A 13,880-nucleotide genomic window follows, 5' to 3' on the forward strand; every position below is an offset into this window, starting at 1 on the left:
AGCAGCTAGAACTTCTGGGGTTCTTCCTCTGAGTGCCCCGAGCCTGCTGTCTGCCAGAAAGACTCCTAGACTAGAGGACTGGACAGTAGGATCAAAACCCTAACCCTTGGTTGATCACTGGCCTTCCCTATCAGGACGCCCCATTACGTCCCTTTTCCTCCTGCTTCCCCTGAAAGAGGAGTCTCAGCAGTTATTTACAAAGATTTATTACAGCACGGGAGGGGTTCAGGTCTGGAGTCAGCGAAGAAGGGGAAAGGGGCAGAGCAGCTGGGGGACAAGGAAAACCTGGCACCCCCCGCTATGTGCCCCACTGGGGACATAAACTAGGCGGCATTCCTGGCATCAAAGCACAAAACGCAACAAAAAAGTCTCTGCCAGTCCATCTTCCAGGCACCCAGGAGGAGCAAGGGTGATTAAGGGAAGATTCCCAAAATGTTGAGGCTGTGGAGAAAAACGCCTTAGTCCTGGACCCTGGTAGAAGCCGGTGACAGAAGTGGTGACTTGGAATCCTCCGTAGGAAAGTGGATGGAAAAGGATCTAAGGGTACCTCAAGGTTCTCAGGACCTCCTTTCCCCAGATCTTAGGGTCCTGCCCTGTGGGTCTCCTGTGTCCAGGGGAGAGGATCTGGGGAGTAGAATTGTGAAGGGCAAATCCCTGTTCCCGGTTTTCTGGATTTTCCAGTGTGGGCTGTCTCACATCCTACCTCCCGCTGGGTGAATGGAGGAATGACTGGCAGGGGTGGGCATCAGGCAGCAAGTGCCCAGGTTCTCTGGGCATCAGCCAAAGGTGGGCAAACAAGCAAACACAGACCAGCCTTAGTCTTCTAGAAGTCAGAAGCCGCAGCCCTAGCAGGCGAGGGGAAGGGCACAAAACAGGGTGAGGATAGAGTGGGTTTCTGGGGAACAGCGATGTCCCCTCCACTTCCTCCTGGGAGATGCAGGCTGGGTGCCTATGTGCCAGGCTCAGAGGGGGAAGGGCGCTGAGGTTCCTCCCCAGGCTCTGAAAGGCAAGCAGAGAGGGACTCAGGGCCTCGCCCCACCCACCAAGATCCCAGCCCCTCCTCCCCATTCCACACTCCCAAGCCTTACCACTTAGTGCTGGGTCTTCCACTTGGTCCTCAGAGCTTCCATCTCTCTCGGGCTCATCCAGAGGGGGTGGGCGCTCCCAGGGCCCCTCCAGACCCTGGCCACAGGTTGTCTTTTGCCCGGCTGGGGATGAGAAAGAGGAGATAACACAGGCTCCGCGTATCCATCTGGCTGTCCTGGAGTGTGAGCTTAGTGTCTGATGGCTGACGTTAAGCTTTCCAGGGGCATCATGGCAGCATGGAGAGAGCACTGGGCTAGAACAGCTCTCCCAGCGACTAGCGATATGGCTTAATAAGTCAGTTAGTACCTTTCTGAAGGAAATAGTAAGGGGGAAATTGTGTAGATGACCTTAAACAAGATGTAATAGTGAATACCCTGCCCAGCCCAGCACCAGCACCCAGGAGCCACTAGGATTCGTGGTGGTTTATATTGCTCTATCATAGGACTATCATTTGACCCGGTGCCCTTCTGCATTTGTTTTTTTGTTTGTTTGTTTGTTTTGTTGTTTTGGTTTTTTTGCTTTTGTTTTTGTTTTTGAGATGGAGTCTCACTCTGTTGCCCAGGCTGGAGTGCAGTGGTGCGATCTCAGCTCACTGCAACCTCCACCTCCCAGGTTCAGGGGATTCTCCTGCCTCAGCCTCCCAAGCAGCTGGGATTACAGGTGTGTGCCACCGTGCCTGGCTAATTTTTGTATTTTTATTACAGACGGGGTTTCACCATGTTGGCTGGACTGGTCTTGAACTCCAGACCTCAAGGGATCCACTGGCCTTGGCATCCCAAAGTGCTGGGATTACAGGCATGAGCCACTGCACCCAGCCACCTGCTGCTTTTCTTGAGGGAACAGTCTCCTCTCACCCCTCTTCCACTGTTTTGGAGGGGTCTCAGTAGGAACTGATTCAGCTCTTCCAGCTGTCTCTTGTCCACAAAGGGACTGAAGCCCAGCAACAGCTTTTGCCCCCATGAACAATCTCCTCACTGCCAGATATGCAGGCAGGAGGCCCAAGGCCTTTTGTTTGTGTGGAAGAGCTGACAGCTTCTGGTAGAGGTGGTTGACTCTTCAGTATTCCCATAAATAATGAGACTAAAAAGGTTAATGGGCCGGGCGCAGTGGCTCATGCCTGTAATCTCAGCACTTTGGAAGGCTGAGGCGGGTGGATCATGAGGTCAGGAGATCGAGACCATCCTGGCTAATATGGCGAAACCCCGTCTCTACTAAAAATACAAAAAGTTAGCTGGGCGCGGTGGCGGGTGCCTGTAGTCCCAGCTACTCGGGAGGCTGAGGCAGAAGAATGGCGTGAACCCGGGAGGTGGAGCTTGCAGTAAGCCGAGATCATGCCACTGTACTCCAGCCTCGGCGACAGAGCCAGACTCCGTCTCAAAAAAAAAAAAAAAAAAAAAAGGTTAATGTACCCTAGGAGGGACAGATGTGGCACAGCCTTCCATGGCCAGGCATGGAAGAAACAACCATGGAAGGGGGTGAAATCTTCCTGCTTAGAAAATCTCTGGGCCTTGGGACTTTTTTGTTGTTGTTGTTGTTATTTGTTATTTTTTTTTGAGACGGAGTCTCGCTCTGTCACCCAGGCTAGAGTACAGTGGCGCTATCTCAGCTCACTGCAACCTCTGCCTCCCGGGTACCTCCCGCCATCACGCTGGCTAATTTTTTATATTTCTAGTAGAGACGGGGTTTCACCAAGTTAGCCAGGATGGTCTCGATCTCCTGACCTCGTGATCTGCCCGCCTGAGCCTCCCAAAGTGCTGGGATTACAGGTGTGAGCCACCGAATCCAGCCTGGGACCTTTTGTGGAGTGTTTTGGATCTGGAACATCTGGCTTAGAGGCCTTCTGTTACAAGTATTAGGCCCCTCCCTGGCCCCTCTCCCAGGCAGCTGAGGTTGGAGATGCAGAAGACAGGATTGGTTCTTGAATTTTAAATTCTACATCTAAACACTAGAGGGCACCCTCCCACTCCATCCTAGGAAGGAAAAAGAGGAGAAACAGACAACAGTCCTGGAGAGGGCAAGTAAATCAGGCAGCCCTCTGCACCCCAGCAGAGACCACATCCTAGGTTCAAAAGTGTAGGTGAAATGCAGGTGACGGGGATGTTGGACTCTTCTGGTCCTCCATCCCTGAATGTCCTCGCACCCCCTTACTGCCATAGGTGGGAAGTCCTTTTCTGGCTCTAGCCTCAAACCCCAAACGGCCTTGGCCTTAATTCTCAGGGAAGAGAGGAATTATTAGCGAAAACCTGATTGGGAGAGGGACTGAGCCAAGGATGGAGGAAGCCCATGTCTCAGGTAGGACTGAGTGCAAGGCACCCCATGGAGCGAGAAGACAGGGAGGCCCCTGTGGTGTCACTACAGTTTGCGTGTGTGAGACACTGAACTAGAAGGGGACGTCCCCATATACTCAAGGAGGACCCATACCTAACCCACATGTCACAGGCCCTTCAGCTTACCAGACTGCCTGATGACCTTCAGGACTTCAGCCTGGCTGTCCTCTTCTTCCTCCTCTTCTTCATCATCCTCCTCTTCCTCCTCGTCTTCCTCTCTTGGATAACCCAGCTCCCGAAGCTCCCCCAGCTCATCCTCCTCCTCTGAGGCCTGGTTCTCATTCAAATTGCTGATAGACTGCAGGTGAGACTCAGCAATGCGCTGCACAGCTGGCACAGAGGAGACCCAGGAAGGCAAGGGTCAGCCAGACCCTTGCCTGTCACCCAGGCATGGTGACATCACTCCTCCCATGATCTGGAGATAGCATGTGGCCCAGCCCCCAGCCTCCTTCCCATAGGTCTGGGGCAGAGAATACCCCCTCAGGGGCCCAAGTTCAAAGGTCAGCCTGATGGGGGTCAGACCAGGGCAGAGGCAGCCAGGGATAGATTTGATCATGTTTGGCTCTTAAGCTGTCCCAAGATGCTAGCCCCCAAGAGGCTGCCACCAGGCAGCTCTCCCACACCATAGGGCACCAGGCTGGGCAAGACCAGGCGGGCACAGCAGCAGCTTAACATTCCCTGGCTGGAGAGCTTGATTTGCCAAGTACCCAGTACTGGAGACAGTGTCTCCCAGCTTCAAGCCCAGGCAGAAGACACAGGGCGTAGGGACCAGGGCCTGGGGATTTGCCACTTTCCATTTCTTGGGGGTGCCCAGCCTGCTGAGGGCTCACTGCTTACCCTGATCCTACCTCCCATGCAGTGCATAGTCCCCACTCCCTGGCACTGCCCAGTCATAGATGCCAATCCACATACTCCTGCCCTGGGCTCCAAGGGACAGAACAATTCCGAGGCTGAGGACATAGTAGTCTGCAGCCAGTGCAGTCTGTGCCTGGGGATGCGGCGTGCTCAGATGCGGCCCCCACAATCTTGACCCACATCCCCAGGTTCCCAGCTCCCTCTGCGGTGACCTAGAAAGCAACCCCCCCAGCCTCCAAAGACCTGCTCAGATAAGGCTGGGAAGGGAACAGTGTGGGCAGCTGGAGACAAGTTTCCAAAAGGTGGAAAGGAGCAAGGGGTTAGAGAAAGGGGCCAGGGCCAGGGATTCTGGGGGATGGCAGAGGTTGAGGGGCCACTGAGGAGAGGCTGCAGGAGCTGGCGGGATCTTAGAGCGTATGCGACACAAAGTTCACAGGCCACAGACAAGATGCTGAGGAGGGGCTGGGGGTGGGGGGATGGGGAGTTGCTGCAGCTCCTTCTTGGTCTGCCAGTGGCCCCTCCCCTCAGAAGGCCCAGGGGGGTAGGGCCAGGCTGGAAACCTCCGGCACAGTGAGCAGGGTGCCATGCTCCTGCCAACTCGGGGACAGGCACAGAGGGTGCTTTGTATGTGCCCGCTGCCCCACCCAGCCCCCAGCTCCCAGCCCAGTACCTCCTGCTGGCTCTGGGCAAGCTATCCAGGCAATAAAAGCACAATAAATCACCCTACCCTGACCTTGGGGACGCGGCAGAGCTTCATCTTGAGCCAAGTGTGAGAGCTCTGGCCTTGGAGCACAGCCCCTCAAGCCAAGACTTAGTGCTGTGCCCCTCTCTCCAGGGCCCTCGATTCTTCCCTGACAAGCCCCAACCCTGCCAGGCACCTTCCCTTGCCCACAAAGGGACTGAAGCCTACAAAACAGTGCCCTCCTGGTAGAGAAGGATCCAGGAGGGCTGTGGGGGGAGGTAAGGCAGGAGAGCAGGTGGCAGCCCAGGCAGCTTCCTTCTCCCCCAGCGGGGGAGGAGAGTTCACTTCGTGAGCCGCAGTGACAACAGAAGGTGTGTGCAGCGCTTGCGCTGGTGCCCCGTGAGCCTCCCTCGCCTCCCTCGCCTCCCCCACCTCCCTCATGCCTCCTGGGCTCTCTGGGGTCTCCCCATCACTCCTTCCAGGCTGTCTTCTTCTCTGCCACACTCTGTGGGGCCCTGAACTCCCCCCACCCCAAGTCTCCCTTTTTCAGTTGGAAGGTCCCCAGCCTTGCCCCAGACTGGCCACCCCTCTCCTGATCCCTTTCCTCTTCCCTGCCTCTACTCACCTGTACTCTCCTAAGATGTGGCCTAAAGGGGCAGTTGAGGGGGTGCACAATTTTGAACACTGCACGATGCATGGTAGCACCCTGGCCCTAACATCTTCATCCCGGCCTGTTCCCCCATGCTCACAGTCAAGAGCCAGGTCTTCCCCTCACATTCACCCAGCCTCTCCCTACCCAGCCCAAGGTGGGTGGGAGAGGGATTTCTTAAATTCTCTCCTGAGAAGATGACACTCTGTCCCTCATGCCTGCTTTGGGGCCCTTCCATACACCCCTCTAGGTGGGGAGGTCATTCCAGGTGCTGAGCCACACTGCCCACTTGCTGCAGCTCTGACCCTTCGTTTTCCTGTCCTGGGGAAAGCAAAATAACCCCTTCCCTTCTCTCCTCCCTTCCCAGCCTCTCCTCTCTGTTCCCAACCCTGGCAAGTGGGCTGACAGGTACACCTGTTGACCTTGGCTGGTGCTGGGAACTTATTAAACCCTCCCCCGAAGCAGTTCCCAGCATACTCTTCCGGTAGCTCTCCCTCCCCACCTCTGTGGGAGCGGAGGGGGCTGGCGGAGGGGGCTGGCCAGGCAGGAAAAGCCCCAGGCAGGAGTTGAGGTGGGGGTTGGTAGGCAACAGGGCTTAGTTAGGAAGAGGCCCTCCTATCTCCTTCAGGTATATCTCCTCAGCTCCCTGACTAGAAACGAAGCCTCCTCCAGGTTGGCCCAAAAGTCCCCCTCTGACTCGCATCTCCTTCTCTTTGCACACCTTCTTCCCTCTTCTTAGACCTGGGATGCCCTTGCCTGCCTGTTAAATTCCTATGATGCTTTAAATCCAAGCTTAAATATCTTTGTGTACCTTCCTTGACCCTTTTCTTTTTTTTATTTTTTCCTGAGACAGGATCTCACTCTGTAGCCCAGGCTGGAGCACAGTGGTGTGATCATAGCTCACTGCAGCCTCAAACTTCTGGGCTCAAGCAATCCTCATGCCTCAGCCTCCCAAGTATCTGGGACTACAGGTGTGCACCTCTATGCTTAGCTCACTTTTTTTTTCTTGAGACAGAGTTTTGCTCTTTTTGCCCAGACTGGAGTGCAATGGTGCGATCTCGGCTCACCACAACCTCTGCCTCCCGGGTTCAAGTGATTCTCCTGCCTCAGTCTCCTGAGTAGCTGAGATTACAGGCATGCACTACCATGCCTGGCTAATTTTGTATTTTTAATAGAGACGGGGTTTCTCCATGTTGGTCAGGCTGGTCTCAAACTCCTGACCTCAGGTGATCTGCCCGCCTCGGCCTCCCAAAGTGCTGGGATTACAGGCGTGAGCCACCGCTTAGCTCACTTTGTAAGTTTTTCATAGAGATGGGGGTCTCACTGTATTGCCCAGGCTGGTCTCGAACTCCTAGGCTCAAGCAGTCCTCCCGCCTTGGCCTCCCAAAGTGCTGGGATTTCGAGTGTGAGCCACCTTACTTGGCCCCTCCCTGACCCTTCGAGGCAAGGAGCCCCAAGGGGGCAGGGACCAAATCTGACTCATCTTATTCTGCCCAATGCCCACCAACTTGGCCTGGCATATACTAGGTGTTCAGTAAGTGTGTGCAAAAGGAATGTCTTGCTTTTCCATGGAGAAAGGGAAGCAGGAAAGAGGAGACCAGTGTGCAGATCTGTGCAAATGGGATGCGAATGGGAGGGGAGGCCAGGAGTGAAGCCCACAGCAGAAGGTGCCCTGGATGAGCAGGGGTGGGAGGTGGTCCAGCACAGGCTGGTGAAGAGGAGCTGCAGGTGGAGTCCCTTCCACGCGGATGCCTGCTGGTTGTCTTAGGCCAGCCATCTCTTTTCTTTCAAGCCCACAACCCTATGTTAAGGCCCATAGCTGCCCATTGCAGCCTCGGGACTCCTGTGTTTTGCAAGGCCAGACTGAGAAAAAATTGGTCTTTACGTTGGGTTGTTGCGCCACGCTGACAGCTGGCTATGTGTGGCGAAACAATCCCTCCCCACTGACGAAAGCTCCCCCAGCGTCTGCCCAGTTCCAGGGATCAAGCGGACAGTCAGGAAGGTCGGTAGGGGGATAGTACCTTTCAGCGAAGGTGGTGTGTAGGCACAGGGGTTGGGTCTCTTCGACTTGAGATGGTGCCCCTCTCCTGAGGCTCTCTGCCAGGGGAAGTGCCAGGTTAAAGGGGCTCAGCAGAGGCCCCTTCCCTTCACCTTCCCTCCATTCCATCCCACCCATGGCCACCTAAGCGGACTGATTTAGCCTCTGCTAATGGGTCCTGCACCTAGGCTGAGCCTCCTCACCCTGTGGCTTTGGGGGGGCCCCCATAAGCCGTGGCCTGGTTCAGGGCAGGACTCTAGGTCCTGGAGGTTCCACCCTGAGTCTGAGCAGAGGAAGATCTGCTGGTGGCACCCTGGCATGAGGCACTCTCAGAGGACTGTCCACTGATATGCTAATGTGTCCTCTTGGGTGGCACCCCATACTGGTTGGTTGTCACTGCAGGCACCCGTCCACCCCACCCCAAGGGACCCAGGCATCCCTCCTTCCAGCTGCCCAGGAAACTCACCTGGTGGGGGGAGGCTTCCTCCTCTGAGGAAGGCCACCAAAGCCAACCGAACCAGAACCAAGTGAGGAGGAAAAGAGAACAGGGAGAGAGAGAAAGAATCCGAGTTATTTTCCCCAGGGTCTCAGTCTCCGGGGACAGGGAGAGTGTGCCCTCTCCCTCCTGCGGCTGGGAGGTGTCATGGCAATAAATAAAGCCAATAGAGTTGGGTTCCCAGACCTTATCCACTCCCAGTCTCCAGCTTTGACTCCTGTTCATGGGACTTTGGCAGGGCCCCTAGGAAGGCATCAGAGCTAGGGTGGGGCCAAGGCTAAGTGGGCAGGGAGGGGCCTACCTGGTGAGGAGTGCTCTGAGAGCCGGAACAGCATGGCAGGCGTTGGTCTCCTGCGCCGGATCTAAGGAGATGGAGGGAGGGGTGACAGGATGGACACCTGCAGCCCTCCTCCACCCCCAGGCAGCAGGGAACAAACAGTGCTTTGGAGTCCCCAGGGAACCTTTGAATCAAAGTCTGTCAGAGCCAAAAGGAACTCTGTAGCTCACCTAACCCCCTCATTTTATAGAGGTGAAAAAGCAGGGCTCAGAGAGGTTTGGCAATGTGCTTAAGGCCACACAGCACACCAAGTCCAAAGGACGAGAAAAACCCCAGTCACTGACTCCCAGCCCATGCCTGTCCCACTCCATGGCTACTCCAGAACAGACATCTCCCTTCCTATCTTCTCCCACCAAGGCCCTTCCTATCTTCTCCCACCAAGGCCCTTCCTCTCCCCAGTTTCTGAAAACATCAGACCTCAGAAGCCAAAGCTGGCTACAGCTCCAGCTGCCAGGGCTGGGCCCTCTGGGGAAGACACCCCACGGGCCATGGCACCCACGTGGCCCTGCCCACATAAGATCAGCTCAAGGGCTCCAAACAAGCTGGATCCAGCTTTTCAGAAGGAGACTGAGCCAGGGCACTGCAGGCACTCCCCACCTCCAGCTGAGGCTCAGGGACCCAAAGGGGCCTGGGGGACCTCTCTGGGGGCCTGGGTTTGGGCTTCTTTGCCAGTCTCTGTAAGGCTGCAGAACTCTTCACCAAGTCCTTGTGAGAAATGAAAAGTTGCCCTCCTTGCTAGGTGAGCCAAGCTGGATTGGGGGGAGGCGAGTACTGAGCACTCCCAGCAACTGACCCCCCCACCCCCCAGCTTGGCAATCAGACCAACTGTCAGTTAATTAGGTCCCTGTTGAGCTCCAGGGAAATGCACAAAGAGAACCAGGTGAGTTAAGCTGAAACTGCCACCTCCCCAGCCAAGCTCCCCATGACACCCTCATGACCCAAAGCTGCTTAGGCCCAGGACTGTACCCCCTGCCCTCTATCTCCCCCCACAATGACTTGGCCCCCTCATCACTGCTCGGTGGGGAGCCAGCTGCATCTCAGCAACAAGTGACCCCTGCTCCACTAGGGATGGGAAGTGAAGCCCTCTGTCGCAGCACCCGCCAGCCTTTGGAAGCCCCTCAACCCCCAAGAAGGCCCTCGGGAGGACTCAGTAGTCTGTGGGAAGAGGTCTGGCTTTGTGATGACTCCTCACCTCTCCCTCCTTGGGGATGGGGCTCTGGGGCCTGACAGCAGGAGGCCAGAGCCAGATTCTGGCGACCCCGGCCCAGGCACACACGCGGGATTAGAGAGGGGCAGGGCAGTGGGGTTACCCGGTGGCGACCTCACACTCCTGCCCTGGGTGACAAGGTCAGTGTCCACCGCTGCTCACATCTGACCAGCTCTGGGCTAGAGCCAGGCGGAGCGGTCCCGGTGGTAGCCTAGGAGACTGACTACACTTTGGGGACTGTGCTGGGACCAAAGGACGCCCCCACCCCACTCCTGGGAGGTCTGGAATCGGCCTGTCCCCCCACCCCCGCACCCCCAGCCTCACTGCCAGGAACTCTCTGGCCCCGGGATCAGGACCGAAGCCGCGGGGAAAAGTTGCATGAGTCTCCAGCTAACTTCACACGCGGCCCCGCGCCCCGTCCTGACGGAGGCAGAGCCCGGCTCTCCTTGCGCCCTCACCCCCAGGCCAGTCCGGCCGGGGCAGCGCCCTGGGAGCGCGAAGAAGCCCCGCGGGGTGTGTCGGGGACGCTGCCGGGGTGGGGCACGGGCCCCTTACCATCTCCACCTGGCGGGGGTCGAGCTGGCTAGGGGGCGCGGGCACCGAGAACTGGATCTTCTTGCGGTCCTTGGGGTCCATGGCGCGCGGGGTGGGCGGTGGGGCTGGGGTGCGCGACTCGGGGTCCCGGCGGCGGTCTGTGCTGGGCTCCCCCGCGCAGGCGGCGGGCTGTGCGGCGGGAGGAGGAGGACGGCTGTTCGCGCACGGATAAAAATACCGTGCCCGCCGAGGGGAGGGCGCGGGAGCGGGAGGAGGGTCGGCGCCTGGGCTGGGCGCGCCCCTAGGCTCTCGGGACTCGGGGCTCGCCCCCCGCGCCCGCTGAGCCGGGTCTGTGCCTCGCTCCCTCGCACTCCCCGGCCTGGGTGTCTGTGGGTCTCGGTGTCTCTCCCCTCCTGAGTGTCTCTGCGTCTCGGTGTCTCTCCGCTTCTGAGTGTCTCTGCGTGTCTCCTCTCTCTGCCTCTCCCGCCCTTCTCCACCTCCCTCCCTCAGCCTCTCTTCCTCTCCGCGTGTGTCTCTGCCTCTGCCGGGCTCACCCCTCCGGTCCCAGCTTTGGGGTCCCCAGCCCGTCCCCTCCGCCTGGGACTGGCCCCCGGGTGCTCGGAGGGAGGGTTTAGGGGAAACTGGCCAATGAGCATGGAGAATCGTGTTCTCCTGGGGGTGGGAGGAGGGTGGGAGTTAGAGCCAAGGCCTGGGGAGCCGGCTGGGGTGCCCCCTGCGGTCTCCCCAGAACTTGAAGCTGCATTATTGATGGAGTCCAGCAGAGAGGATAAAGGGGGAGGAGGGGGAGAGGGGCAGCGGGGAGGCAGGACTCTGGCTTTAACCCCTTCGTGGTCCTGGTACTGGGAGTTTCAGGGAGGCCTGCGAGGTCGTGGGGAGAGTACCAGCCTGTCACGCTGTGAATGGGGGTGTCCTGGAAAGGGAGCGAGTGTGACCGAGTTGTGTGTGGGAGGACACGTGTCAGTCATCGTGGCAGGGAGAGTGTGCAGGGGTGTGCCAGGGGCCTGTGGTGCCCATAGCCAGGGAGTGTGTTGGGGGGTTGGTGTGGTGTGAGTGTGTCTGTGTAAATGTGTCAGAGTGTCAAAGATGCAGGTGTGAGTGGCAGGGTGTGGGAGGACTGCGTGTGTGCGGGGGAGGGTGTGGGTGTCGGGGAGGATGTCAGAGGCTGTCAAGGTGATGGGCAGGCGTGTGCCAGCTTGCAGGTGGTGGGGGACTGTATCCACAGCTCCGCTGTGCAGTTGCTGGGGTATGAGGTTGTGGATGTGTGAGCGCTCCTGTGAGGGAGAAGGGGAATGTGCCCTGCCATGATGTACTGTGGATTCACGTGGCTCCTGTCTTTCCTCTCCGGATCTAATGGGGTGGGGAGGACAGGACCGGCCCAGAGTTGGCGGGGGGGGGGGGGGGGGTTTGGGGGCTGCCTGTACACGTGCCATCACGTGCGTGAATTTGGTGCATTCAGAAGCAGGGTTGGGGGAGACAGGTGTGAGCCTCTCTCTCTCTCGAGGTGTTTGTGTATGTCTCTGAAGCGGGAGCGGGAGGAGCTGGCCCTGTGGGTGGAATGTCCCTGTCTATTTAGTCTATTTGTCCGGGCCTTGGGTACCTTTGCAGGAGCTGCTGTTTCCCTCCTTGGAGCTGTGCAGAGGGTCTGAATGCTTCTGTCTAGCACTGAGAGGGTGCGTGTGTAGACATGTACGTGCATGTCTTCCTGGGGCTCTGTTTATGTTGGCCTCCTCTCTCCTGGTCACTCTCAGGCTTGAAACGTCCAGGAGCCCTCCCTACCCCCAATCCTCCTGCAGCTTTTCCACTCCCAGCCCCAGCATCTGGGTCCTGGGTGGAGTGAGAGGCCAGAGGAATCTTCTGGAATTGGGGTCAGGGCCCACTCTGGGGGTGAGGGAAAGGGTGGCAGGAGGGCCAGAGTGTTGCTCATAGGATTAGGATGTCCTGGCCACCCAGCTCCACATTGGCCAACCCCAGGCCTGGCTCAAGTCCCTGTGTGTTTGTTGACTTATATACTTGTTGGGAAACAGCCGGATGCCAAGTTGTTGGCCCAGGGGTGTAGGCATCTCTGGCAGCCCCTGGCTTGGCCCAGAACCTCTGTCAAAGATGGGGTGTGGTGGGGAATGGCAAAGGCCAGTTTGGCAGTGCCTTGGGAGGGTAAATAAGGAGGTCATGAAAGGAAGAAGGGGTACGGGAAGGGCATGGCCCAGGCAGTGGCCCGGACAGCCACTGGGTGGGCAGAGGTGGGGAAGGGGCTTGTGGCTTCCAGGCTGGCGGTGTGGGGAAGGATTGTGGGGATGAAGGGGACAGAGGACAGCTGGGAGGGTGATGAGAGGGTGGAGACGGAGGCATCAGCACCAGTTGCACCTCAGAGCCTGTAGAAGCTGAAAAGGCCTCAGGGAACATGGCAGCTGAGCCCCATTTGAGCAGGAGGGCTTATTTACGGAGGCTCTGCTGAACCGATTGGAGCTCTGGGAGACCCCAGATCAGGAAACATTCCCCGGATCCCGGGCTGGGGCAGCTGAGAAGGGAGATAAGGGCAGAGAAGCCTCCCTCTCAGCTAGGCCTGGAAAATGAGGTCTTTGGGAGCGGAGGGAGGGTGTTTGCCCATCTCCCCCAGCCTGTGGCCGGGCACCAACACTTCTGGCATCTAAATCCTGGGGCCAAGAAGGGTGGGGAAGACTGGCCGACAGAGGGACAGACACGGGGACAGACACGAAGGAGGAGGAAGAGACTGCACAGAGACAGGACGTGAGAGAGAGATTGGGGGAGAGAGGAGAAAGCAAAGAGAGACAGAAAACATGGTTGAGAGACGGAGAGACAAAGGGAGGCAGAGAGAGAGACAGCGAGCCTCACAACGGAGAAAGGCAGAAGACAGAGATGGAGAGAGAGTAAAAATAGCTCAGCATTAAGATAATTGCAGCTCGCAGCTCTGCCCTCCGTTAGGAATTAAATGAGGTTTTATTACTTTGATTTTTTCTCTCCTGGATCCTACGCGACTTCTCAAGAACTTGGGGAAAAGTTTTTCAGGTGGGCGGCCAGGTGGTGGGGGCTGCGTGGGCGACAGAGGAGGAAGGGAATGGGACTCCTGAGAGCTGGGGGAAGGGTGGGCAGGGGCAAGGAGTGGGGAGGAGCTGCTGGGGACAGTGGAGCCTGGCAGGGGCTGGGGGAGGTGGCCAGGACCAGGCACCGGGTGGGGGTGGGAAGGCACTGAGAAGCAAGGGGCCAGGGTGCCCTGCATTCACTTTGACTTAGAATTAATCATATGCAAATAAGATGTAAAAATAATATGCCACTTCTTGGTTATTATTCTTGGGTTAGAAGCACAGGCGGTTGGGTCCAAGGAACAAATTCAAGACCTCATTTGACTTAACTCTGATTGAACTGTGGGTCTCTCTGCTTGGACTGACAGAAAAAGTTGACGGTAGGGTGTCTATTAATGTACTATGGGTCTGAGCACACTATTTTGAGGCGTTTCTTTCCCATCACGTATCTTCACGCCATTGCTGGATGCCTGCCGCGGGGCCTGGCGTGCAGTAGGCCCTGCATTCACCTTTGGAGGGAAAATTTGGGAGGGTGGTGTGAGGCCTTTGCCCTCTTCCCCGGATGGGGGGAGAAGGGACACTCGGATCTGTCCCTCTCTCCTCCCAAGCA

At 57.5% G+C, this 13,880-nt stretch overlaps 1 protein-coding gene across 1 annotated transcript; it reads right to left on the bottom strand.

Annotated features, from left to right (window-relative positions):
• Positions 1-189: 189 nt before the first annotated feature.
• On the bottom strand, positions 190-11,068 carry PPP1R1B (protein phosphatase 1 regulatory inhibitor subunit 1B). Its single transcript, XM_030808240.1, has 7 exons — positions 10,233-11,068; positions 8,435-8,495; positions 8,104-8,126; positions 7,621-7,696; positions 3,540-3,743; positions 1,089-1,208; positions 190-999 (listed from the first exon to the last, which is right to left on the bottom strand). Exons 1-7 carry the CDS (start codon positions 10,311-10,313, stop codon positions 950-952), a joined length of 615 nt encoding a protein of 204 aa, XP_030664100.1. The 5' UTR covers positions 10,314-11,068; the 3' UTR covers positions 190-949.
• Between the last annotated feature and the right edge of the window lie 2,812 nt (positions 11,069-13,880).

This window comes from Nomascus leucogenys, unplaced genomic scaffold, assembly GCF_006542625.1.
Source record: "Nomascus leucogenys isolate Asia unplaced genomic scaffold, Asia_NLE_v1 Super-Scaffold_285, whole genome shotgun sequence".
In the NCBI taxonomy this organism is placed as follows: domain Eukaryota; kingdom Metazoa; phylum Chordata; class Mammalia; order Primates; family Hylobatidae; genus Nomascus; species Nomascus leucogenys.